This window comes from Ochotona princeps, chromosome 2 (assembly GCF_030435755.1).
Source record: "Ochotona princeps isolate mOchPri1 chromosome 2, mOchPri1.hap1, whole genome shotgun sequence".
Taxonomy (NCBI): domain Eukaryota; kingdom Metazoa; phylum Chordata; class Mammalia; order Lagomorpha; family Ochotonidae; genus Ochotona; species Ochotona princeps.
The window spans coordinates 108,900,402-108,926,524 of record NC_080833.1 but is presented as its reverse complement, the minus strand read 5'-3'; the positions used below and the strand labels follow the sequence as shown (position 1 = coordinate 108,926,524).

Here is a 26,123-nt window from a genome sequence, read left to right as displayed (position 1 = left end):
GGTATTTACGCGACCCTCTCTCTCTTCCTTCTTATGGCTGCCCTGTAGGAGGGGCTATTATGGGGATGGCATGTGGCACAGATCCCACATAGACGCCGGTTCATATCCTGGCTGCTCCACTTCCCATCCTCTCTGCTTGTGGCTTGGGAAAGCAACGTTGGATGGCTCAAGTCCGTGGGCCGCTGCGTGCACCACATGGGAGGCCTGAGGGAACTCCTGGCTTCAGACAGCCCAGCTCCGGCGAGTGCTGAGCGGGAAGTCAGCGCGTCCTGGCTAGGCTTAGGTCAGCTCCATTTACTCCACCGGGACCGGGCGTCCGCAGCCCTGGGCTGCGGGGAAAGCTAAGCCATCCCGGCCAAGGAGGCCTCCACGGCCCTGGGACGCCACACTCCGGCTGCCGCTCCCGCCTGCCAAGGGAGGCCGCGGCTCGAAGCGGGAATCTCGGCCGCTCGCAGGGTTCCAAGGAGGGGCGCCTCCACCAACCACACCCGCCCCACCAGCACAGCCCGCGGGCCCGGCAGGACGTCACCAGACACAGCCCCATGGGGTCAGGGTCACATCACCTCTCTGGAACGATCCATTCTCACAGTGGGGAACTCGAGGATTTGCCTTAGCACATGAATTACCATACAGAAGCACAAAGGCAGCTTGAAAAACGTCTTCAACATTCTAGTGCCTGTTAGCTTTTTAGTAATGTTTCTAGGGCCTTGAAGGTGAGAGAATGTAAGGTTCATTTCAGAAAATGTTAAGGTGTCATCCCCTCTAGCGGGAAAGTAGTCGCGCCCGGTCCGCCCCGGGAACCCGCGAGGCGGGGGTCTATGACGTACAGCGCTGGGCGGGGTCTGGACTGTTCCATTTGAGTCCGGGCAGGGGGGCTGCCTCAGAGGTCCAGGCCGTCCTTGGAATGAAGCTTTCTCTGCAGGGTTCTCTCCGTCTTTCTGTCTCTGTTTAGGCGTGAGTGGAAACATGGGGTCGAGGCTTCGGGCTGGTCTGCCCTCTGCATAGGCAGGAGGAGGGCGGGCAGAACCCCTCGGCTGCCCGCGTCCGTGTGGGCTCGGGGAAGCCTCGGCCGTGCTCTCGCCTGGCAGCCCCATGGCCCCGCAGGGAGGCGCCCCGCGGCTGGTGCTGCTGTTCAGCGGGAAGAGGAAATCCGGGAAGGACTTCGTGACCGAGGCTCTGCAGAGCAGGTGTCTGGGGGCGGGAGGAGTGACTCCAGGGGTGAGCTTTGAGTGGGGGGTCCTGGGGGGACAGTGCAGGAGTAGCGCTGGGGATCAGGGAGTGTGGGAGCAGGATTGCCGCCGTGACACACCCACCCCAGACACCAGGCGACCGCCCACCTCTCCAAAACCCCTAGGCTGAAGGTCTTGAAATGGCCCCTAAGAAGCATGGATGACAGCTCCTGGCCGGGAGCGTGCATGATTAACACCACGTTGTCACGAAGAGGAGGGGCCTAGGTTCAGCCAGGCCATTTGCTTTGGAACCACGTCCCAGATGTGGCTCAGCACCCAACACTCAGGGGTATTGAGCCTTTACCATATGTCCAGTGTTGTGCAGGGGTGACCTCCCTGAATCCCACCAGGCTCTTTGTCAGGTGCAGCACAACATTGTTAAAATAGCACAGATGAAGAAAACCAGCCTCTGAAATGGTCAAAAGCAAACCAACGAAACGTGCCCGGGTCACAAAGTATTCAGCAAATCTAGGATTCAGTTCAGCTCCGTCTGAATGCAAGGATTGCTTCAAGCAGCTGTAGCTCATGGCCTCCCCACACGACAACACAGCCAGGCCCTCCATGGTGCGGATTCTATGGTCCACAGTCTTGCCAACTGCAAATCAAAAACCATTCAGTGTGGAGCCTGTGTTGTGGTGTAATGGGTCAGGCCTCTTTTATGGGTGCTGGTTTGAGTCTTGGCTACTCCACTTCCCATCCAGCTCCCTGGTATTGCACCCTGGAAAAGCAGCGGAGGATGGCTCAAGTGCTTAGGCCTCTGTACCCATGTCAGAGACTCAGATGAAGTTCCTGGCTCCTGGCTTCAGCCGGGCCAAACCCTGGTGTTGCTACCAGCTGTGGAATGAATTAGCAGATGGACGATTTCTCTCTAACTCTGATTTCCAAATAAATAAATAAATACATCTTAAAAACACACTTGGCTACTGAGCACGTGTGTGGACTTTCTTCACAATTTTTTTTAAAGATTTATTTTATTTTTATTGGAAAGTCATATATACAGAGAGAAGGAGAGACAGAGAGGAAGATCTTCCATTTACCGATTCACTCCCCAAGTGACTGCAACAGCTGGAACTGAGCTGATCCAAAGCCAGGAGCCAGGAGCCTCTTTTGTGCCTTCCATGCTGGTGCAGGGTCCCAAGGCTTTGGGCCATCCTCGACTGCTTTCCAGGGCCACAAGCAGGGAGCTGGATGGTGCCACCAGGACATGAACTGGCACACATATAGAATCCCAGCGCAGGCAAGGCAAGGACTTTAGCCATTAGGCTATCGTGCCAGGCCCAGATTTATTTACTTATTTATTTGAAAGAGTTACATAGAGAGAGGGAGAAAGATAGATCTTTTGTCTATTAATTCATTCCCCAAATAATGACAGTGGCCAGAGCTGGGCTGATCCAAAGTCTGGAGCCAGGAACTTCTTCCAGATCTCCCAAGGACATAGACCATCCTGTGCTGCTTTCCCAGGCACAACAGCGGGGAGCTGGATCAGAAGTTCGTTCGTCTAGGACTTGAGCTAGGGCCCAAATGATGCTGTCTCCCTCCCACTCTCTCTCTCTCTCTCTCTCTCTCACACACACACACACATACACATGTGCGCGCGCACGGATCTAATTTTATCTGCTGGTTGCTTCCCCTGATGGCTGCAGCAGCACGGGGCAAAGGCTGGGTTAGGCTGAAGCTGGAAGCTTGGAATTACCTCCAGGTCTCTCCATGAATGCAGGGCCCTAAAGACCTGGGCTATCTGCTGCTGCTCTCCTAGGCACATCAGCAGGGAGCTGAGTTGGCTGGGGCTCGAACCATTGCCCATGTGGAGTGCCAGTCACCTCTGTTGGGCCACAGTGCTGATCTCTAGAAGTGCTTTAGAGGATAGGGGAGGATATCTGTAGTTACATGCAAATGAGCCCCCTTTTTTTGGAGAGAGAATGAAAGAGGGAGAGAGAGAAAAACCTTCCATCTTCTATTTGCTGGTTTGCTCCCCAGATGGCTGCCACAGCCACAACTGGGCTGGGCCAAAGTTGCAGAAATTTTATCTGCATCTCCAAGATAGTGAACAGGGACCCAAGTACTTGAGCTGTCTTCTGTTGCCTTCCTAGGTGCATTACGGAAGCTGTTTGGAAGTGGAGCAGCTGGGACTTAAACCAGCACTTGATATTGGCTTGTCTCGCTGTGGCTTATCTTGCTGTGCCACTGTGCTGGTTCTCTATGCTATCTTTTTGTTGTTGTTAAAGATGTATTTCTTCTTTATTTATTCGAGAGAGGGAAGGAGAGAAGAGAGAGTGAGATCTTTCATCTGCTGGTTCACTACTCAAATGGCTACAACAGTTAGAGTTGGGCCAGGCTAGGGCCAGGAGCCAGGAACTTCTTCCGGGTTTCCCACATGGGTTCAGGGTCCCAAGGCTTCTAGCCTCCCTCTGCTGCTTCCCCAGGCCACAAGCAGGGAGCTGGATTAGAAGTGCAGTAGCCTGGTGCGGCTCCGTGGCTAAGCAGCTAAAGTCCTTGCCTTGAACGCACCGGGATCACATATGGACACTGGTTCTAATCCCGGCAGCTCCACTTCCCATCCAGCTCCCTGCTTGTGGCCTGGGAAAGCAGTCAAGGACGGCCCAAAGCCTTGGGACCCTGCACCCATGTGGGAGACCCGGAAGAAGATCTGGGCTCCTGGCTTCGGATTGGTGCAGCACCGGTCATTGCTGTCACTTGGGGAGTGAATCATCAGATGGAAGATCTTCCTCTGTGTCTCTCCTCCTCTCTGTATATATCTGACTTTGTAATAAAAATAAATAAATCTTAAAAAAAAAAAGTGGAGCAGCCAGGACAGGAAGCATTGCTCATGTGGGATAATGTGCTCCAGATGGAGGATTAACTGGCCCTGAGATGTTGGCTGTTTGTCACCAGTGCTGCCTCCAGTACTTGTAGTGTTTGCACCGGGCCAGTGAGTTCTTGTTCTACTTCAGTTTCTTACTGAAGACATGGAATGATAAGGCCATTCATCCCACCATCGTACCACTGTAAGGCCAGAGCCGGGATCAAGTGTCTCGTTCACATTTGTATTGCTTGGGTCCAAATACACCACCCAATAAATGGTTAGTTAAGGACATGGAGTGACAGGATGTAGGAGTTCGGTTGGTGGTGCTAAGTTGGTTGAGACGAGGGCGCCCCCTGGTGGTGACAAGATTAGTTCCGTTTACCTGTAGTCACCTAATCCAGTCCACTGATTTCATTTTGTGCGTTTTACCCCTTAGTCTCTTGCAGTCATTGGAGTTTCACAATAGAAACGGACACAGAAGCTGTTATTTCTATTTTATAGATGAGGAAATAGGATCTGAGAAGCTGAGATCTGTCGCAGAGATCAGTGTCACAGAGCCACTGGTCATAGAAGTGGAACTTCAGCCCTGGCCCCCTGGATTCCACTTGCTTTGGGGGCACGGAAGCCTCTGGATGCTCTTCGTTAACCGTGGTTCTCATCTCCTTGCCCGTAGGCTTGGCGCTGGCGTCTGTGCTATCCTCCGGCTCTCTGGTCCACTGAAGGAACAGTATGCTCAGGTAGCTGGTGACCTGGTGGCACCCTTGGCTGGGGAGGAGGCCTCCCTAGGTGTGGGAACTGTGGCTGCTGCTGGAGTCCTCGGCATGGTCTCGATGACACTGCCCACAAGGGTGGCCACGGCGCTTGGTTTCTGGTGGGTGAATCTTTGGGGTCACTTTCAGCTGAAGGTTAAAGAACCTGAGGTGCCTCACTCATTGGAATGCTCCAGAATGTGTGTCCTGGAGATGCAGGGGGTGGCAGCTTTGATGCTGTGTGGCCCCCGCAGCAGATGTGACAACACAGCTCTGAGATTGTCTGCTTAGAAAGGTAGGGGCTTGGGCTGCACATGGACTGCCAGGATAGGTTATTATGTGAGGGGAATCCAACAGTAAGGTGTAGAACAGAGTGTAGAAAGTGTTGCCTTTGTGTAATTAAAGAGAAAACCTGGGATGACTGGGAACTGTAGACAATGTATAAATATACACTTAGCTGCGCCTGAGTCACCTGAGGGGTACACCTGCGTCACAGCACACGGAGCATCCTGGGTTGACTCCAGGGAGGGGCTTGAGGAGGAGAGAGACTTTTTCCACTGTAAATGACTGTGTGTATATACACATATATATGCCAATATATGCATATATATGTATACACACATACATATATATGACTATAAATAACTATATAAGCATATAATATACATTTATAATATATAAATACATAAAACATATAAATGAACTTATATATACTTATGTTTATTTAAAGATTTATTTGTTTTTATTGGAAAAGCAGATTTACAGAGAGAAGGAGAGACAGAGAAAAAGATCCTCCATCCGCTGGTTCACTCCCCAAGTGGCTGCAATGGCCAGAGCTGAGCTGATCTATAGCCAGGAGCCAGGAATTTCTTCCTGGTCTCCCACACGGGTGCAGGGTCCCAATGCATTGGGCCGTCCTCGACTGCTTTCCCAGGCCACAAGCAGGGAGCTGGATGGGAAGTGGAGCAGCTGGGATGAGAACCGGCGCCCATATGGGATCTCAGAGCATGCAAGACAAGGACTTTAGTCACTAGGCTACCACACCATACCCATATATTCATTTACTTATTTATTTAAAGGATTTATTTATTTATTTATATTTAAAAGATAGATTTTATAGAGAAAGGAGAGACAGAAAGCTCTTTCATCTGCTGGTTTATTACCCCAGTAGCCACAACAGTCAGAGCTGAATTAATCTGAAGATGGGAGCCAGGAGCTGAGACCTTCTTTTGGGTCTTCCGTGTGTGAGGGTCCTAAGGACTTGGGCCTTGCTTTGCCGCCTTCCCAGGCCAGAGCAGGGAGCCGCATCAGACGTAGCACTGCTGGGATATTAACCAATGTCCATAAGGGGTGTTGCTGTCACAGGCAGAGGATTAACTTGCTATGCTACTACGCCAGCTGCCAATGACTATATATTTTTTTACGAGACTGCCGCCTTACCACTTGGCCACCGTGCCTGCTATATGTTTTTTTACACTTTATGTGGATGAAAATGACAGCCTTGTTAAAATAGTTTTTTTTTTCAAAGGTTTATTTATTTTTATTGGAAAGTTAGATATAGGAGAGGAAGAGACACAGAGAGGAAAATCTGCTGTCTGCTGATGCACTCCCCGAGTAGCTGCAGTGGCCGGAGCTAATCTGATCTGAAGCCAGGACAGGAGCCTCTTCCGGGTCTCCCACACGGATGCAGGGTCCCAAGGCTTTGGGCCATCCTTGACTACTTTCCCAGGCCACAAGCAGGGAGCTGGATGGGAAGCGGGGCCGCCAGGACCAGAACTGGCACCCAGATGGGATCCTGGCACTTGCAAGGCAAGGATTTAGCTATTAGGCTACAGCTCCAGGCCCTAAAATAGGGTTTTTTAAAAATAAATAGGAACCCTCCAAATTTCAGAATCTTCCTAGTGACATCAGTTTCCCACATGGTGAAGGCCACCTCCCGCTTGTTACCTGGTTTTCCTCTTGATCATGATGCTTCCCAGGCCCTCACCCTGGGGCCCTGGGGAAGGAGCCCTGTGGCTGTCAGCCCCTGGAGGGCAGCACTCAGGCCTGGGAGCATCCCAGGGTCAGAGCAGCCCTTCTAGCCTGAGATGCCCTCTGCCCGAAGCCGAATGGAAGAGTCCTGTCCCAGCCTGGGACCAGGAACCTGGGGTCTGAAGGAAGGAAGGGGCTGGGGGCTTGGGATGAGCAATGCCAGAAAGGGTGATGGGAGGAGGGGGTGTGCGGCTTTGTCCAGCTTTGCCATTTTTGTTGAGGGCTAAGCCTGCGCCCAGGGGACACAGACTAATTTCAGGATTAGTTTAAGCCAGAAATAATTGGAAAGGCACAACTTGCCAAATAGAAAAACCAAGACTGTATGTTTTGAAGACAAAACCCCTCTGGATTTTCCAGGCCCTTTCCCTTGCTAACTCTGTCTGGGCATTCCACTCCCTTGGGCCTTGGGAGGGGGAGGCAGGCGAGGGCAGGGTACGCAGTGGGTAGGTGCTTCTGGCTTTGAAACACCCGATGCCACAGCTGCCACACCCTGTGCTTTGGACAGGAGCATGGCCTGGACTTTCAGAGACTCCTGGACGCCAGCACTTACAAGGAGGCCTATCGGAGGGACATGATCCGCTGGGGAGAGGAGAAGCGCCAGGCCGACCCAGGCTTCTTCTGCAGGAAGATTGTGGAGGGCGTCTCCCAGCCCATCTGGGTAAGAGAGCTCCTAGGCTGGCAGGCAGCTGAGAGAAGCCTTGTGCCCTGGCCCTCTATGGTGGCCCTGCCCCTCTGCCTCAGCTCGGTTCATGTCCCCCGCATCTCTTTCTGGGACAGCCACGGTAACCTCCACGCTGGCTCTTGCCCACCGTGACCCATTTATTGTGCAACAAGCAGAGTGACCTTTGGAAAAGACAAGCCGAATCTTGGCCCATGGGTTTAGAACACCCAGGTGGCCTCCCTCCTGTTCTCAGGCGCCATATAGAACTCCGTGGCCCTAGTGTTTGGGTTTGCACCCTCAGCACCTGCTACCTGGAGTCACCTTCCACCTCAGCTGCAGCTCCCTCAACCCTGTCCCTCACATAAATCAAGCTTCTTCTGGAAGCAGAGTCTGGGCACATGGACTTGTACCTGCCTGCCTTGCCTTTCTTTTTTAATTTAAAAAAAATTATGATACAATTCTATAGTTTTTTTTTTTTCAGATTTATTTATTTATTTTATTGCAAAGTCAGGTATATAGAGAGGAGGAAAAACAGAGAGGAAGATCTTCCGTCCAATGATTCACTCCCCAAGCGGCTGCAACAGCCGGAGCTGAGCTGATCTGAAGCCAGGAGCCAGGAACTTCCTCCAGGTCTCCCATGCTGGTGCAGAGTCCCAAGGCTTTGGGCCGTCCTTGGCTGCTTTCCCAGGCCGCCAAAGCGGGACTGCCAGGATTAAAACTAGCGCCCATATGGGATCCTGGCACATTCAAGGCAAGGACTTTAGCCACTAGTCCACCATGCCAGGCCCTCCATAGGCTTTTAAAAAATCTATTTATTTTATTTGAAAGGTGGATTTACAGAGAGAAGGGTGGGGGAGAGATACAGATAGAGAGAGAGAGAGAGAGAATATCTCCATCTGTTGGCTCACTCCCCAAATGGCCACAATGTCTGGAGCTGAGCCAATCCAAAGCCAGAAACCAGGAATTTCTGAATCTCCCATGTGGGTGCAAGGCCCAAGGCTTTAGGCCATCCTTTGCTGCTTTCCCAGGCCACAAACAAGGAGCTGGATGAAAAGTAGATAGAAGCAGGACTACAACTGGCACCCATATAGGATGCTGGCTGTTGCAGGTAGAGTATCAGCCTACTGATACTACACTTGATCTTAGCCTAAAGGCCGAGAAGCGATAGGATCAGCCTACTGAGCCACCACACCAGCCCCCTGCCTTGCCCTTTCTTTCCCACTTCCCCAGTTCTGGTTAGAGGGCATCTGCTCAGGGAAGCTGTGATAGCCTGGGCCTAAGCTGATGCCCTGTGACAGGTGCTCTGTGTGTCCCTCTACTCTCCCAATCTCATTCATTCTGCTGGTAAACTCTGTCTCCCTAGGCCGGGCACAGAGCTCTGGGCCTGCAGATCCAGTGGTGCAAAACTGTGATCGAGTCTCTGACCCGAGGGAGCTTTCAGCCTGGCTGGGGCTAGCAACAGGAGGACGCAGATAACAAAAGATGCCACATGGGTACTGTTGAAGGAACAGGCAGCAGCAGGGCAGGGGCTGGGGTGGGTTGAGAGCAGCTTCACAGATAGGGGGAAGCGTGGGGAGAGCAGTTGGCTATTTAGGACATCATTTGCAGAACTTAAAGGCAGGCAGGGGTGCTCTGTGTGCTTGCTGTGGCTGAGGGAGAGGTAGGGCTGGAGTGGGTGAGGGTGAGAGGTAAAGGGTAGAGTTCGAAGAGCTTGGGCTTGGCTGCTCGTGAGATGGGGGTGGCCTGGAGGGCCCTGAGTGGAGGAGAGATGGAAGGTGGAGGAAATGCTTCCCCAGCTGCTGGGAGGAAGGGGAAGTGGAAGGGGAGAGGTTGGGTGGGGAGAGCCTGGTTCTATGACCTGGATGGAACAGAGCCCGCTGGGCTTGGCTGGGAAGGGGTGGGTATTGCACGAACAGTGAAGGTAGAGTTAGTGGGGGGTGCGGATGGCACACATCTGGTGAATGAGTGAATGAATGCTGAGTCTAGCCTTTCCTATCCAGGCTGCTGTTAGGGAAAGAGCTGTCTCATTGCTCCCCCACCTCCCCTCCAGCGGTGTGGTGTCCTGTTGCTCACCTGTCTGTGTCCCTGCTCTGCAGCTGGTGAGTGACGCACGGAGGATATCCGACATCCAGTGGTTTCAGGAGGCCTATGGGGCTGCGACACAGACGGTCCGCGTGGTGGCCTCAGAGCAGAGCCGACAGCAGCGGGGCTGGGTGTTCACGCCGGGTGAGCTGCTCGCAGTGTCTGTCCCCCGGGTTAGGGTCATGGCTCCGTCACCCCATGGGTAGGGCTGTGGGGAGCAGGCACCCACCCTCAAGATCTAAGTCTCCTGCTCTTCCCCAGCACCCCTGAGGGAACCAGTGAGAGGTTATTAGGGTGTCTGAAACTTGGGGCTCAGGATTAGGAAGGCATGGAAAGGAATTGGAGAGAAAAATCAGATTAGGGAGTAGAGTGGCAAGGGTGTGTTTCTGTGGCCTTGGCTTGGTCCCCTTCCCTGGGCCGTCTTCTCAGAGCGAGTGGGCTTCCTTGGAGAGTTGGCCGGGGATGCAGCCCTGTGATCCTTAGCTTTCCAGTCTGCTGGGGGCAATGGTGGCCAGAGGGCAGACTTGGTAAACTGCACTCCTGTTTGATGAACACAGTGGTGGGGGTAGCAGGGGAAGGTCTGCTGGGTATCTCAGTGCCGTCCCCTTGCTGGGCCCTCCTCTGTGGACAGCTCAGAGGCACAACTGTTGCTCTCCCAGGGTCACTGGGACCCCAAGAAGCTCAGAGCCCAGGGGTCCGGACCTCCTAATGGCTGCCCAGCTTCTGGGTACCCAGGCAGGCCACACCTGTGCTCCGCAGCTTCTAAACATGATCTCGCTTTATCATGTACCAGCTCCACCCGGATAGCCGCTGTCATTACCATTTCCATGTGGGCCTGGGTCCAGGAAGCTTCAGTCTCTTTCCCAGGGTCCCTGAGAGTGGGAGGTGGCTGCTAGCCTCTGCCTGTAACCCTGGAACATAGAGGTATCTCGAAGAGGACAGGTCGTATGGGTATGGGGACACAAGTAGACACAGCTAGCCTGGGCGAACTGTGTGGTGGCAAGAGAAGTGGTAAATCCACAGGGACCCCAGAGGGAGGGTTCAGGGGGCCATGGCTTCTCGATGTGCCCCAGAATTTCATGGTGTTAGCATGAACCCAGGGGTGGGAGAGCTTGGCTTGGGGAAGCAGAGGAGAGGCAGGGGTGGGGTGGGAGGTAGGTGTGGATTGCTGGGGCCTGACCTCACCATGTCTCATCCACAGGGGTAGACGATGCTGAGTCAGAATGTGGCCTGGATGACTTTGGGGATTTCGACTGGGTCCTGGAGAACCACGGAGACGCCCAGCACCTGGAGGAGCAGTTGGGGAAGCTGCTGGAGTTTGTCCACTCCAGGCTTTAGGGCTCTGGTATGGTGCTGCAGTGCTGTGGTGCAGGGCGGGGAAAGGCCCCTGATTATTCAGAAAGCCTAAAACTGGGTTTTTGCGAGTGCTGGTGGATGCTGAATATGTTGGGAGATCTGTGGGGACCCTATTTTCTCCACAGAGAGACTACCTCAGCCTCCAAGAGGGGAGACAGCCGTGCATGGAGCTGAAGCATTGGCCTGCAGTGGTCTCGATTCCCTGAGTGGGACTACCCCGTGGGGTTCCAATAAACCTCCCTGAGGCACACAGCCAGAGCTTGGCAGCTCTTATTTCCGACACACACCCTGCAGGTGGCAGGCCTATTCCTGGCAGAGATGGATGGGAGTCCCAGGGCCCCGGCCTTGGCGCTGGCCTGGCAAGGGCCCCTTGGAGGTATGTGAGGCTTTTGGGGTTTCTGCATTTCTTCAAGATTCTTCTTTGTCGCCTCGTGAAATGGGCAGGGAGTGTTGTGTTTCTCTCAGTGACTGGCACATGCCAAGAACTCAGCAAGGTGAAGCAGGGTCAGAGGGTTCCTAAGTGTTCATGCTCAGGGCAGAATGGAAGCTGCCCGATGCTCTGCCATAGCCTACATCCCTGCCACATTCCTGGATATGCGGTGCCAAGGCCCTGGCCCCTTGGCATCTTGAGGCCAAGCCTCTCTGTCCCCTCTCCTAGCTGACCTTATTCTGCTCCCATGCTTTGTGTTTGTTCTCATGTTGAGAACATGATGGGCTTCATGTGACCCCAGCTGAACCTGCCGTGCTCTTGGCCCAGTCTCTTTGTCCTCTGCTGCCACCTCCCCTGCTGGGTGCCAGGCTCCAGGACAGCCAGGTAAACAGGAGACAGGCTGTTCCTCAGAGAGCTCTCCAAGGAAGGAGAGGCTGAGAGGTACCGTGGGAGGCAGAAGCCTGAAGTCAGGGCTGGGGCTGGGATCTGGGGCTGGCCCAGGGCCCGACATATCCGGGGGCAGTCCTGGCACCTTGTCTCAGGTGCTAGCGCTGTGGCTGCTGCCTGGACTTCATACTTTGGGACCCAGCACAGATGGCTTGAGATCAATTTCAGTCATGGAAGTGAGCCCCGAGTCCCTGGGGCCTGTCTGGTGAATGTGGAGGATAATGGCTCCGAGAACCTGGTACAGAATGAGGTAGCCACGGAGGGCAGGATGGGCATCTTGCCTGTCACTCTGAGAGCGGCCCTGGAGCGTGAGCTGTGGCGGTGATGAGGGACCCCTGAGCAGCTGGTGCAGAGGCCCTTAAAGAGTGCCCCCCAACAAAGACACACACTGAGATTTCCACAAGTTAGTGGACAAAGGAATTAAAAGAGGAGTTGGAGTGTATAGCGTTAAGGTGCAGCTAAGGTGTCACCTGGCATGCCTGTATCCTATACTGGGTGTCTGGGATCTCGTCCTTGTCCTGCTCCATATTCCAGCATCCTGCTGATGGATTCCTGGGGAGACAACAGCTGTTGGTTCCGCTGGTTGTGCTCTTGCCACTCATGTTACAGCACTAGATTGGGTTCTGGGTTCCTGGCTTCAGTCTGGCCCAGACCTGGCTCTTGTGGACCTTCTGGGGGATGAGCCAATGGATGGGAGCTCTGTCTCTGCCTTTCAATAAAGACATTAAATTAAAAATTTTAACAAAGAGACATACTGCTTTGCAGCCAAACCTTTTGAAATTGTGCTTAGTTGGAAACTGTAATACACATTTCCCGTGAACTTTTTTAGAAATCCCTAGTATGCATGAATTTTAAGATTTTTTGCACTGAAATTTAAAAATTTTGTTTTTCATGAACTTTTCAAAGTCCAATCAAAGTGAATATTTTTTAAAAAAGATTTATTTATTTTTATTGCAAAGATAGTTTTACAGCGAGAAGAAGAGACAGGTCTCCCATCTGCTGGTTTACTCCCCATATGGCCATAATAGCCAGAGCTGAGCTGATCTGAAGCCAGGGACTAGGAGCTTCTCCAAGGTCTCCCTTGTGGGTGCTCGACTGCTTTCCCAGGCACATTTAGCTGGGAGCTGGATTGGAAGTGGAGCAGCAGGGGCTGGAACCCCGAACATCTGGGGATGTAGCAGCTTAACTCACCTCACCACCCTGCCAGGCCTCAAATGCAGCACACTCCATCCTATGACAAGCAAGGGTTTTGCCTGAGATCACTACTTCCTTCCTGCACCACGCTGATGTGTTATTCACCCGTCCCTAAATAAATATTCCCATTTCAAACATGAGGCAAAAACCCAGGCCATACCACTAGCCCAGCTGGGACCACAGACTGAGGGGTCAGAGCTGACCGAGGATGGAAGACTGAGTGAGCAGTGCCTGACGAGGGAGATGCAGGGAGATACACTGATGACTTTTAGGATGGGTAGTTCACACACACACACTCAAGCTGGGTAGCACTTAGAACCAAGGGGGCCAGCCAGAAGCTGCTGTAGGATTCCAGGCAAGCTGTGTTCGTGAAGGTTGAGGGCAAGCCCGGGTTGCTGGGAAACCGAGGCGTGGTGGCCAGGTGCATTCTCCTGAGAGGCCAGTGCTCCAGGGCCTGTGACAGGCGTGAGGAAACATGGGCGCTGCCAGGTGGGTTCATGTGATGGGACCCTGCATGGCTTCCTCTCACCCTATGTTCAAGGCATCTGTTTTGCAAGGAAGATGCCATCATGGTCTCTGAGAATCCCGGAAGGACTACAGACAGGGCCCTGCCGACAGGTCCTGGGGGACTGATTGGCCACAGAGGCACGGGCAGGTGCTGGAGGCCCCTCACCTCCTACTGTGTATCGCCATCCCCACAGATGCCCCCCATGATGATGGTAGGTCCTTGGCCAGGGTTGGAGCCCAGAGCCATGATAGGGTGTGAGTGGCTCAGACATGGTGCTGAGGCATGCGGGCCTGTGGGTTGGGGATGTCTCATCCTGGGGGTGCTCACCTGCTTTCCTGGCTTGTGATGTTGGGAGGAGTCATGGGGTTGTGATCTGAGGAGCAGCAGGTCCCTGTTACCCATCATGGTGGGGTGTCATGGCTGCCTCTTGAAATGGGAGGGCTTATGGCCAAGTAGAGTCACTTGAGGTTCCTCCATACTTAGTTGTGAACTCCTCTATATCAACATCAGTAATGGGGCTGACTTTTAGCACCTCATGTTAGGACAACCTTAGCAACTTCTGTTTTAAGACATTCTTTTACCTTACTTCTATCAGTCTTGGCTCTCAGAACTGCTAACTGTTTGTAACACCATGTACATATTCTTTTAATGATTGAAGGTTATTTTTTCTAAAGATTTAATTGTTTTTGTTGGAAAGGCAGATATGCAGAGAGAAGGAGAGACAGAAAGATCTTCTGTCCACTGGTTCACTCTCCAAGTGCTGCAATGGCCAGAGCTGAGCTAATCCAAAGCCAGGAGCCAGGAACTTCCTCTGGGTCTCCCACGTGGGTGCAGGGTCCCAAGCTTTGGACTATCCTCCATTGCTTTCCCAGGCCACAGCAGGGAGCTGGATGGCAAATGGAGCAGCCAGGATATGAACTGGCACCCAAATGAGATCCCACCACTAGGCCTTATCATTCCATTTGTCAGCAGCTTTATTGAAGTATAATGAAGTGTAAAATAACTGCATATATTTCAGATGTACATTTTGGTCAGTTTTGACATACGTGTGCATCTAGAAAAATGTCACTGTATTCGCGGTTGACTCATCCACCACTCTAAAAAATATCTTCACATCCCCACTCACCCCCTCCCTGCCTTTCCCGGCTCCCCACCTGCGCAAAGCTGATCGGCTTCTGTCTGTACAGGCTGGTTTGCATTCTCAAGAGTTTTACGTGAAGAATCATATGGTATGCTTTTTTTTTTTAAAGATTTATTTATTTTTATTGGAAAGGCAGATCAGATTTATGGAGAGGAAAGACAAAGATCTTCCATCTGCTGGCCCACTCCCCAAGTGGCTGCAGTGGCTGGAGCTGAGTCAATCCAAAGTCAGAAACCAGGAGCCTCCTTACATGGGTCACTTACATGGGTGCAGGATCCCAAGGCCTTGGTCCATCCTCTGTTGCCCTCCCAGGCCATAAACATGGAGCTGGATGGAAAGTGAATTAGCTGGGACATGAACTGGTGCCCACATGGGATTCTGGCATACGCAAGGTGAGGATTTAGCCATTGAGCCATCATGCCCTTTTATCTGCCATCGGACCCTTTTATCTGCTTTAAGAAAAAAATCTTTAAAAAAATTATTTGGGGCTAGCACTGTGAGTCAACTGGCTAACCTTTGCCTGCAAGTGCCAGCATCCTGTATGGGTGCCAGTTCATGTCCCAGCTGCTGCAGTTCTATGCAGCTCCCTGCTTACCCTGAGCAAACAGTGAGGATTGTGTAAAGCCTTGGTACCCTGCACCCACATGGGAGACCTAGAAGAGGCTCCTGGCTTTGGGTCAGGTCACCTCGGGCTATTTTGGCCATTTGGGGAGTGAACCAGCAAATGGAAAATCTTTCTTCCTGTCTCTCCTTCTTTCTGTAAAGCTGCCTTTTTGGTAAAAAATAAAATGAATCTTTTTTAAAAAAATGATTTGGGGTAGACATTGTGGCCAAAGAGTTAATCCATTGTTTGGGGCGCCTGTATCCCCTGCTGGAGTTGTGGTTTGAATCCCTGCTCTTCTGCTTCCGGTGTGATTCCTTGCTGATGTGCCTGGGTACCAGGGCATGGCAGCTCCAGTGCTTGTACTCCTGCCCTACATGTGGACATCTGAATGGAGTTTCCAGACCCTGGCTTCATCCTGGCTTACCCCCAGATGTTTGGGCAGTGAACCACCGGATGGGAGATTGATCTGTCCCTCTATATATCCGTCATTATCTATTTTGTTCCTATCACTCTGACTTTCAAATAAAAAATTTTTCAGTAATTGTTAATTTATTTGAAAGGCAGATTTTTCAGAAGTCCAGAGGGAAAGTGTGTGTGTGGGGGAGAGCACTTCCATGTTTTATTCTCTTGTTGGGCCGGGCAAAAGCCAGGAGCCTGGAATCCCATCTGGCTCTTCCACCTGGATGGCAGGGGCTTGAGCATTTGAGCCATCGCTTGTTGGCTACCACCTAAGGCATGTGTCAGCTGGAAGCTGGAATGAGGAGCAGAGCTGGGGCTTGAACCCAGGCCTTCTGATGAGTGATGTAAAGCCCTCAGCGGCAGCCTCACTGCCACACCAGTGTTGACTCCACCTGCTTGTACTGAGGGTCGCCCACGGCATTGCAGCTATCAGCGGCCACTTTTCTGCAGACATTAGCTATGAATATACCACGTAGCACATTCACCTGTTGATAAGGATTTGAGTTGTTTTCAGTGTTTGCATTCAACAAATAAAGCGACCTTGAGCATCTGTTTGTGCACAGGTCTTTGTGTGGACATGTGCTTTGATGTCTGTTGGATAAAACACTTTCCTAATTTCACAGGAAACCACCCAACTGCCTTCCAGAGTAGTTGCAACACATTGCCACCAGTTGTCAGGGAGCGAGCCAGGTGCCCTGCAGTCCTACCACTGCTTCTAGTCTTACATTTTAGCCTTCCAAGTAGGGATGTTGTGCTCTCTCACCAACTGCTTATTTGCATTTCCCTAATGGTAAAGCTGGTGCAAATCTTATGTTCTTATTTGATACAATCAGCAAGCCAGGACAAGAACAGAATGTTCTCAGCCTGGTAGAGAACAGCTCCAGGGGCGGGTGTTGTGACACAGCAGGTGAAGGCGCTGCTTGGGTGCCTGCATCCCGGCCTGGAGGGTCACTTGGAGTCCTGGCTGCTTTGCTGCCTCTCCAGCCTCTGGCTCTTGTATGCTGAGAGGCCGTATGTGTTGGCTCAGGTGCTTGGGCTCCTGCTGTTCACATGAGACATCCACATGGAGGTTGGTCTCCTGATCTTAACCTGGTCTGGCCCTGGCTGTTGTGAACACTTGGGGAGGACCAGCAGTTGGAAGATCCCATTCTCGCTAGCTCTGCCATTCACATATATGATAAATAAATAAACAGACACTTAAAAAAAGTAAGAACATCTAGGGCCCGGCACGGTGGCCTAGCGGCTAAAGTCCTTGCCTTGAACGCTCCAGGATCCCAGATGGGTGCTGATTCTCATCCTGGCAGCTCCACTTCCATCCAGCTCCCTGCTTGTGGCCTGGGAAAGCAGTCGAGGATGGCCCAAAGCCTTGGGACCCTGCACTGGTGTGGGAGACCTGGAGGAGGTTTCTGGCTCCTGGCTCTGGATTAGTTCAGCACTGGCTGTTGCGGTCACTTGGGGAGTGAATCATTGGATGGAAGATCTTCCTCTCTGTCTCTCCTCCTTTCTGTATATCTGACTTTGTAATAGAAATAAACAAATCTTAAAAAAATAAGAACATCTAGGAACCCACCCTGGGATGTGTCTGCCTATGGCACCTATATCCCTTATGTGTGCTAGTTGGAGTCCAGGGAGCTCCACGTTCAATCCAGTTCTCTGCTTGTGGTCTGGAAAAGCAGCGAAGGATGGCTCAGGTCCTTGGGTCCCTGTACCCTATGTGAGAGACCCAAGACACTGCCTTTCAAATAAATTAAAAAAAAATTGAAATTGGGAAGCAAGAAACAAAGCTTTACATATAGATAATGTGATCATCTATATAGAACATCTGATGCGATCTCAAAAAAAACCCTACTTGAATTGATGCATAAGCTTAATAATATGAAATATAAGGTTGATATACAAAAATCTATTGTGTTGCTATTTGTATGGATGGATAATAAAAATGAAAATAATATAAAAATTGAAATAGGTAAATGTGACAAAAAAGGCAGGGTCTACACATAAGAGTCACACAGCAGTTAAGATGGCCCTTGGGATGGAGCTAGGCTGCAGTACAGGCCGATACAGTTAAAAATTAGGGCTAGGGGTGTACCTGGTTATTTGGGTTCACCCTGATTGGGCTGCAGAACCTGCTGGTGTGTGTGAGGATTTGGGCCTGTGGTCAGCTGGGTTGAGTTAGGCCACAGTCCCCATTGGTTCATATGAGAGATGGTGCTGAGGCAGAACTGACCAGGCAGCTGTATTCACTGATATGTGTTGGCTTGTATGGGAGAAAGAACATGGCACTGCAACAGCTGTGCACACAAGAATCAAATCTGAAGTCACCCAGGTGAGGTTTCTTGGGAGACTCCTCGACTAAGCTGTGGGACTCAAATCTCGTCCAAAGGGAAAACTACAAGATATGTGACCTGATCTTGGAGTGTATATATTGGGATTGGACCTCAAGCAGCAACCTTTTCCATTTTATTTATTCATTTTTAGAAATAGCTGTTTTCAAATTTTATTAATTTTTATTGGAAAGGCAGATGTACAGAGAGGAGAGACGAAGAGAAAGAGACCCCAATATGGGAAAGACACAACAAGAGTGTTATTTGAATGGTTTTGACAGTTCTGAGATGTCTTCTGTTTCGTTGCTCCATGATTGAGAAAATCTTTCCAAGGTCTAATGGCTGACCAATGCCACCTTAGTGCATCCACAGACTCATACACTTGCTGCAAAGCTTGGCCAGGAGAGCAGTCCAACCTGTTCTTTCCTCTGGCAAGGCATTCAACATCCTCTGTTGGCCTAGGTGAGTTGGCTATCTTGTCCCCCATGCTGTCCACTGCACAGGTATTAGCAACTGAGGAGCCAGGACTTGAACTAGCACTTACATGGGGTTCTGGTGTTACAGGCAGCAGCTTAACCCATTATGCCACAATGCCGACTCCAATGCAGTGAATTTTGTCTCAGATGTGTTCATCTGTGTAACCCAAACTCATGTGAAGACAGAGGTGGTTTCCATCCTTTTAAAAGTTTCCTCTTGACCCTTGCCACGCCATCCCTGTCCTTCCCGAAACAAATGCTGCATTAATGTCTGGATGGTAGATAAGTTTTCCTTTTCTTGAAGTTCACCTAAGTGGTTAACAACCAACCGTAAACCTCATTTACAATCTGTATCCCTGTTTTTGACTTCCTGGGTGTATGGCTCACGCCCAACCTTTGGGTGGTAGCTCAGCTTCCCCTCTTTCGAATCTTGCATTTTGCTTTTTTTCCAGATAGGGGTTGTGTCTTCAAATGTATGTCACAGAGAGTGCGTGGGTGATCTGTGTTTTGAAGTCGTGTGTGGGAGAGGGTGACCCGGGTGGCCACTGCTCACCCACAGGAGCCTGGCGGGGATGGGCTGGTGGCCGGCTTCCCCCAGCTGCCCCGCTCCAGCCTCAGTCTCAGGTCACCTTGACTTTGTTCCTTTGAAGGTAACCTCCTTTCTCGGCCTGGATGTTTTTGGATTGTTTCTTGTCTTTTTTTTTTTTTTCTCATTTCCCCTTCATTTTTTGAAATTCAAATTCTGGCATTTTCCAAGGCAGAGGATGTGTGTCTTCTGAGAAAAAAAAAAAGTTGGCAGCTTTATTGTTCCCTGTAAAGCATTCTTGAGTGATGAGCAGGAGATCTCAATGGCCCTGCACCTGCTGCCACCCAATATGGTCACCTTGGGTGTTTGGGGCTTTTCTGTCTGGCTCCGTGCTGCTGCCTTGGCTCTGTGTCTCTTGGGGGTCTTCTCTGTGCTTGGTGGGCCTGGCTTCAGGGATGCCCACATCTCATTCCCTGAGGGTACAAGGTGAAGGTGGCACCGGTGATATAACTTCTCTAGGGGCTTGCTCGGAGTGGATTCTTCTAGAAGTTTTCAAGGCTTGCCTCAGCATTCCCACTTCTCTCTCCCTACTTCTACTATTTGCTCTACCCAAGCTGCCCTTCCCCTCTGGTTGCTAGAGGTTGCTCCCTACCCCTTCATCGGTCATTGTGGGAATCTTTACACTTCAGAAGTGGGCAAGCACTACAAATCAGAGATTTCTTTCCCAAAGAAATGGCTGTTGAGCACACGCCAGAATCCTGGAATACAAATAAGAGTGACCCAACAGGAGGCTGTTTTGCCAGGCATTTTAGAAGCGAGCTGGGATTTGAACCGGCACCTAAATGCCATGGTCCAGATCCTGTGGCTGCATGGCGTCCACAACTAGGCGGTCTACAACGTGCTGTATGAGCTGGCCCTCTGGCAAGGCATTAAAGACTATTCCAACTGGCCCACCATTCCCCAAGTGTAACTTTGTGGGAGCTGTGACATTCTGCAGCTGCACCAGAACTGGGACCTGGTAGAAGAACTGAAAAAGCTAGGGATCTGCTTTGCCCTCCTTGATGAAAGCAAAACCCAAGACTCCCAGTGAAGAGCTGGGCAGTCGCCACGACCACCAGGGACTCGCTGCTAAGGGAGCCTTAGCCACGCTGGCCCTTGCTGCCTGGGCCTCTGCTTGCACTCCTTCTTCAACTTGCAAGCAGCCAGGTGGCTTTAGTTGGTCTGGTGTTTGGGCTCAGAGTGTTGTGATGTGAATTGAGCTAACAGCCTCTGTGCTGTCGTGGTACAACGCCGGCCGCCAGCCACCTTGCCGTGAGCAGGGTCTGCTCCCCGAGCGGCCTCACCTGGTCCAGCAGGCCAACCAGCAGTGTTTCAATCACTGTTGTTCATGATTCCTCTGCAGGTGTGTCTGTCTGCAAAGATAATACCCCCTGTCCTTTGGTACCTTCTGTCAGGAAAAGTGGTGGGAAAAGAAAATGTGATGACTGGGGTCTTGTATTTTTTAAATAAACTGCTGGCCCTGGGACACTGGAAAAAAAAAAAAAAAAAAAGGAACCAGCTCCCCATACACCATGGTGTAGTGCGGGAAATATGTTCTTTTTTTTTTTTTTTTTAAAGCTTTATTTATTTTTTATTTCTTATTTTTTATTTTTTTTTAAAGATTTATTTTATTTTTATTACAAAGTCAGATATACTGAGAGGAGGAGAGAGAGAGGAAGTGGAGCTGCTGGGATTAGAACCAGCGGCCATGGGCCCAGCGGCGTGGCCTAGCGGCTAAAGTCCTCGCCTTGAAAGCCCCGGGATCCCATATGGGCGCCTGTTCTAATCCCGGCAGCTCCACTTCCCATCCAGCTCCCTGCTTGTGGCCTGGGAAAGCAGTTGAGGACGGCCCAATGCATTGGGACACTGCACCCACGTGGGAGACCCGGAAGAGGTTCCAGGTTCCCGGCATCGGATCGGCGGGCATCGGCCCGTTGCGGCTCACTTGGGGAGTGAATCATCGGACGGAAGATCTTCCTCTCTGTCTCTCCTCTGTATATATCTGGCTGTAATAAAATGAATAAATCTTTAAAAAAAAAAAAAAAAAAAAAAAAGAACCAGCGGCCATATGGGATCAAGGCGAGGGCCTTAGCCACTAGGCCACACTGCCGAGCCCAAGCTTTATTTATTTTTATTGGAAAATCTGATATGTAGAGAAGAGGAGAGGCAGAGAGGAAGATCTTTCGTCCACTGACTTACTCCCCAGGTGGCCACAACGGCTGGTGCTGAGTCAACCTGAAGCCAGGAGCCAGGAGCTTCTTCTGGGTCTCTGACACGGGTACATGGTTCCAAGACTTTGTCCTCAACTGCTTTTCCAGGCCACAAACAAGGAGCTAGATGAGAATCAGGGCTGCCAGGATTAGAACCAGTGCCCATATGGGATCCCGGTGCATGCAAGGCAAGGACGAGCCCGGCAAATATGTTATTATAACTGTCTATATGTAATATATGAACTTTGTTACCTTTATTTATTTACTTCAAGATTTTTTTTTTTTTTTTGGAAAGGCAGATATACAGAAAGGAGGAGAGATAGAGAGGAAGATCTTCTGTCCACTAATTTACTTCCTAAGGGGCCGCAACAGCTGGAGCTGAGCCAATCTGAAGCCAGGAACACAGAGCTTCTCCTGGGTCTCGCATGTAGGTGCAGGCCAAGGTCCTCGGCCGTTCTCTACTGCTTTCTCAGGCCACAAGCAGGCAGCTGGGATTATATGGGATCCTGGCACGTGCAAGGGAGGACTTTAGCCACTAGGCCACAGAGCCGGGCCCAATTTTGTTCCCTTCATAAAAGATTTTTAAAAGTGGTAATAAAATAAGGGGTGGGAGGAAGGAGCAATAAATGCTTACTAAATGGAAAACAAATGTAAAAATGAAGTATAAAAGTGAAAAGTAAAAGTAAAGATAACATGAGATTGTTCTTTTTTAAGAGCTACAGAGGTCAAAGTAAAAACAATATGGAGTTGCTATTGTTCAAGCTTACCATTGTTTTGAGGAAATAGGCTGTAACTAGGACAGGAACAATGTGATTTAATTTGCTTTGCTTTTGCTTCTGTGAATGCTTCTGCTAATAGAGTTAGTTAAGATGGACCCACAGAATGAGATATTAATCATTAAAGGAGTGGGCCCCCTGTACCAGGAATTTCTGAGATTAATTCCTACCTTGTACCAGGAACTTTTGTAATTAAGTGGGGTCTCATCAACCTGATAAACATCCAATATCTGGGAATGAGTTGTCTGGGAAATGCATTCTGTATTGATGGGATCACGCTGTATAAAAACATTGTATATGTGCTGTTTGGGGCCACACTCTGGCAAGGAATATCTATTGCCTTACCTCTCATTGTAATAAGGCTTTGTTGTGACTGGCACTGGTTTATGTAACATTCTGATTTAGTGGTTGAGTGGATGCAACAAAATAAAAAAACAAGAAAAGCAAAAACCGATGCCCACGGGCTAAGAACTCTTCCGGGCTGGCAGAACTTCCTGCCTCCACCTGAAGAAGTTGTTCTAGGTCTGGGGCTCTCAGCTCTGTGCCCCGTGAGGCTGGAGAGGTGTCTGCTTGGCCCCGGGTGTCCGGGTAGGGCCCCAGGACCCTGTGCGTGGGCCATCGGCTCACTGGCTTGCCCAAGAGGCCCAAACACTCCTGCTGAGCTGCGGACACTGCTGGCGTGTGTCTAGCTTGTCTGTGATCTGATAAAGTGACGACAGGGATTGAGCAACTTTTCTTGTCTGGTGATCAGTGGCTTTCATTTGCATGGCCTCTTTCAGAGCCTGGGGAGGGCCTTGCTGTCTGCTGAGTTTGTGGAGCATCCAGTCTCGGCCAAGGCCAAGAGGGACGGCTATGCCAGGAGGGGAGAGTGACTTTGAGTTGGATGGTTTCCAGTTTCAGGGCACATGGAAGGTGCATGTTAGGGACAATGTGAAACCTCCAGAGATTAATGGGGGCGGGGATGCTAAGGACCCCAGGAATCCAGCTCTAAGCCCTCTCAATACACATGAGGAAGCCGAAGTGTTTTGCTTAAGGTCATCTGGTGGCAATGCCAGCACCTGGCGCAAGGGCTCCTGACTCCCAAGATGGCAGAGGAGGAGGCTTGACCTGGGGCTGGGGACAAAGAGGGGCTGGCTTGTCCCAGTTCTCCACCTCCTGGGTTTTTTTCAGTTTTCCATAAAGAGGCCAGGCCACCTGCCGATGTCACTTGGCGCGTCTTAGGTGGATCAAGTTATCCTAGGACGAAGAAGACACAGAGGTACTTCCCAGAAGGGAATGTTTCAGGGTGCCAAGGGCTGAAGGGTGAGAGAGACGGGTGCAGACCTAGACCTGCTGTTCCTGGAGCTGAGTCTGTGGTGGGGGGTGGGGGGAGGTACCCGATTTGGTGGGCCCTGCCCTTCACCGTGGCTGCCTGCCATCTGCTGAAGACAGTGTCTGCTGAGTGGAGACATTCCCAGCAATGGGATGCCTCTGGTCCATTTCCAGGCACCAAGCGAGCCCATAGTTGCTTTGGCACCTCCTGCTGCAGTGACAAGACAGTCAGGACAGCGGCCTGGGATTGGACACTGCTCTAGCAGATCTGGGATGTTCCAGGAATCAGGCTATAAATTCTGCCTGCAGATCGGCCACGCAAGCCAGGAAGGGCAGCGTGCCAAGGCCAAGAGTCCATTTGGCAAAGTCATTCCTGGCACTGGCTCTCTGGAAGATGGCTGCGGGAGAGAGGGGCTCAGACCCTTGCCCAAGGCAGACCCACATATTATTCCATCTGATTTTCACACCAGCACCATGTGAAATGATTTAAATCATTCCCCTCTTAAAACCCAAGAAAGGGGCATTGTCTCTGCCCAGCAGTCAGATTGGCACTGTACCCATTGCTTTCAACCTGTCTGAGCTTGAGCTCTTGAGCCAGCTAGCTCACCTTTCTGAGTTTGATCACCACGTGTGAGTGGGGAAAATGCTACTCACTGACACACCTGTAGGTCGCCAGCCCAGGGCCAGCCAGGAGTGAGAGTTCAGTGATTGTCACTTTTTCCTTTTTTTTTCTCGCTTCTGCCCCTCGCTCTCGAGTCACAAGGGCAGAAGCGGCCAAGTTGGGCTTGGAATTGAACATCTAGCTTCATGTTGGTGCTTTTGTTTGCTTCCCATCATATTTTTAAAGATTTATTTATTTTTATTGGAAAGTCAGATATACAGAGGAGGAGAGATAGAGAGGAAGATCTTCTGTCCTACAATTCACTCCCCAAGTGATTGCAATGGTTGGAGCTGCGCTGATCCGAAGCTAGGAGCCAGGAGCTTCCTCCAGGTCTCCATGCAGGTGCAGGGTCCCAAGGCTTTGGGTTGTCCTTGACTGCTTTCCCAAGCCACGAGCAGAGAGCTGGATGGGAAGTGTGACTGCCGGGATTAGAATCAGCACCCATATGGGATTCCGGCGCTTTCAAGGCAAGGACTTTAGCCGCTAGGCCACCGCACTGGGCCATGCTTCCCATCTTTACTCTTCGGTTACAGGTGTGACGAGGCTGGTGTTTTTGGAGAAGGTTGGTGTTTTCTGAGAAAAGAGGGAGACAAATGTGGATCTGGTGTGTGAGTGGAGGGAGGGAAGGTGTGGTGTTCAGGCTGAGCTGCCTGGGGCTCTGCCCCTGTTCTTTTGTCCCTTTTCAGTGTATCTGGATGTCCACACTTGCAAGTGCCCTAAAGTCCAGTCCTCTAGCTCCCTGGATGTAGCTTCTGCTGTTCTGCTGTGGGGCAGGGCCTGGCATATGGGCTCTCTGATGGGTGACAGCCAAGCTGGGAGGGAGCAGTTGGCCACGGTGCTCCCCGGAGCAGGCTCAGCCCGTGCTTCACACCCGGCAGGTATAGATCATGCATCCCCCAATTAGGTGCAGTTCAACTCTTGCTTACACCTGGCTTTGTCTTGTCTGTCATTTTTCAGGGGCCATACTTGCTTTTTAAAATTTATTTTAAAAATTTTAATATTGATTGCATAGTTGAGAGGGCTGTATACCCATGTAGGCCTCTGATTAAGATGGGAGGGTTGATGTATGGAGGAAGGTGGGTGAGATTAATGTTCTAGTTTCTTTTCTCCTCCTGTGTCCGCAAGGGAAGAAAGGGAGATGGAGCTGTGTCTTGCTGTCAAACTACATCAGCACCTGGGGATGGGAGATAGTCATTTGATGATGCTTAGAAACTCCAATGTGGGGAACAGTATTTTAAAGATGTTGCTTGAGTGGTTTTGAGAGTTCAAAGCCGTTGTTGGCTTTGTTGCACCACAGTTGAGAAACTCTTCCCAAGGTCTGTTGGCTGATCAGGTCGACCTCAGTGTGCATCTGTAGACCCAGACACTTGCTGCAAAGCTTGATCAGGAAAGTTGTCCAACCTGTTTTGCTTTCCATCCTCTGATGAGGCACTCCATGTTCTCTGCTGATGGTCATGTCCCCTGTGTGCGTCTGGTCATTCTGTCCACTGCATAGGCATTAGCAACTGAGGGGGCACAGTCCCACTACATGCACCCCAAGGTCGGGCCATATATCTTGTGGTTTTCCCTGAGGATGGGGTTTGAGTCCTGCAGTCTAGTTGGGGAATCTCCCAAGAAACCTCACCTGGGTGATTTCAGACTTGATTCTTGTGTGCGGTAGTTACTGCAGTGTCATGTTCTGTCTGATTTCCACATGGGCCAACTCACATACCAGTGGATGCAGCTGCCTGGTCAGTTCTGCCCCAGCCCCATCTCTCACGTGAACCAGCAGGTGCTGTGATCTAGCGCAGCCTAGCCCACCCCAGGTCCAGAGCTCATGCACACTGGTGGGTACTGCAGCTTAGTTGTGGGTGAGTATGAATAACTCCCACCAGGCTCTCCCACAGCCTTGATTCTTGTGCATGTCACCGGATGCTGTAGCCCCGCCTGGCAATGGAAGGCAGGGCACCCTACTTCTGTGATAGCTGATGGGACTGAACTCGGCCAGCTCAAAAGTGGGGGGGGCTCATTCATTTATTCACTCATTCAACAAGCATCCAACCCCCCTGTACATAATCCACGGTGGATTAGGGCTGAACAAAACCAAGTTTCTGATTTGGGGCAACT

The 26,123-nt window shown here is 51.0% G+C and overlaps 1 protein-coding gene and 1 non-coding gene across 3 annotated transcripts in view; one reads left to right on the top strand and one right to left on the bottom strand.

Moving 5' to 3' along the window:
• Positions 1 to 861: 861 nt before the first annotated feature.
• The window catches only part of LOC101528235 (small conductance calcium-activated potassium channel protein 3), a 218,587-nt gene continuing 193,325 nt past the window's right edge, over positions 862 to 26,123 (top strand). The window contains exons 1-5 of one of the 2 annotated variants that reach the window (XM_004588976.4): positions 875 to 1,187; positions 4,706 to 4,769; positions 7,318 to 7,470; positions 9,570 to 9,699; positions 10,757 to 11,161. In XM_004588976.4, the coding sequence (XP_004589033.2) occupies positions 1,093 to 1,187; positions 4,706 to 4,769; positions 7,318 to 7,470; positions 9,570 to 9,699; positions 10,757 to 10,893 (579 nt within the window). In that variant the 5' untranslated portion in view covers positions 875 to 1,092 and the 3' untranslated portion in view covers positions 10,894 to 11,161. Of the gene's footprint in view, positions 1,188 to 4,705; positions 4,770 to 7,317; positions 7,471 to 9,569; positions 9,700 to 10,756; positions 11,162 to 26,123 lie in introns of those variants that run through there. The other variant, XM_058660360.1, reaches the window with a different exon arrangement.
• Positions 8,453 to 8,639, bottom strand: LOC131479699 (U2 spliceosomal RNA). Its single transcript, XR_009245054.1, has one exon. It is a non-coding gene; the product is annotated as a U2 spliceosomal RNA (small nuclear RNA).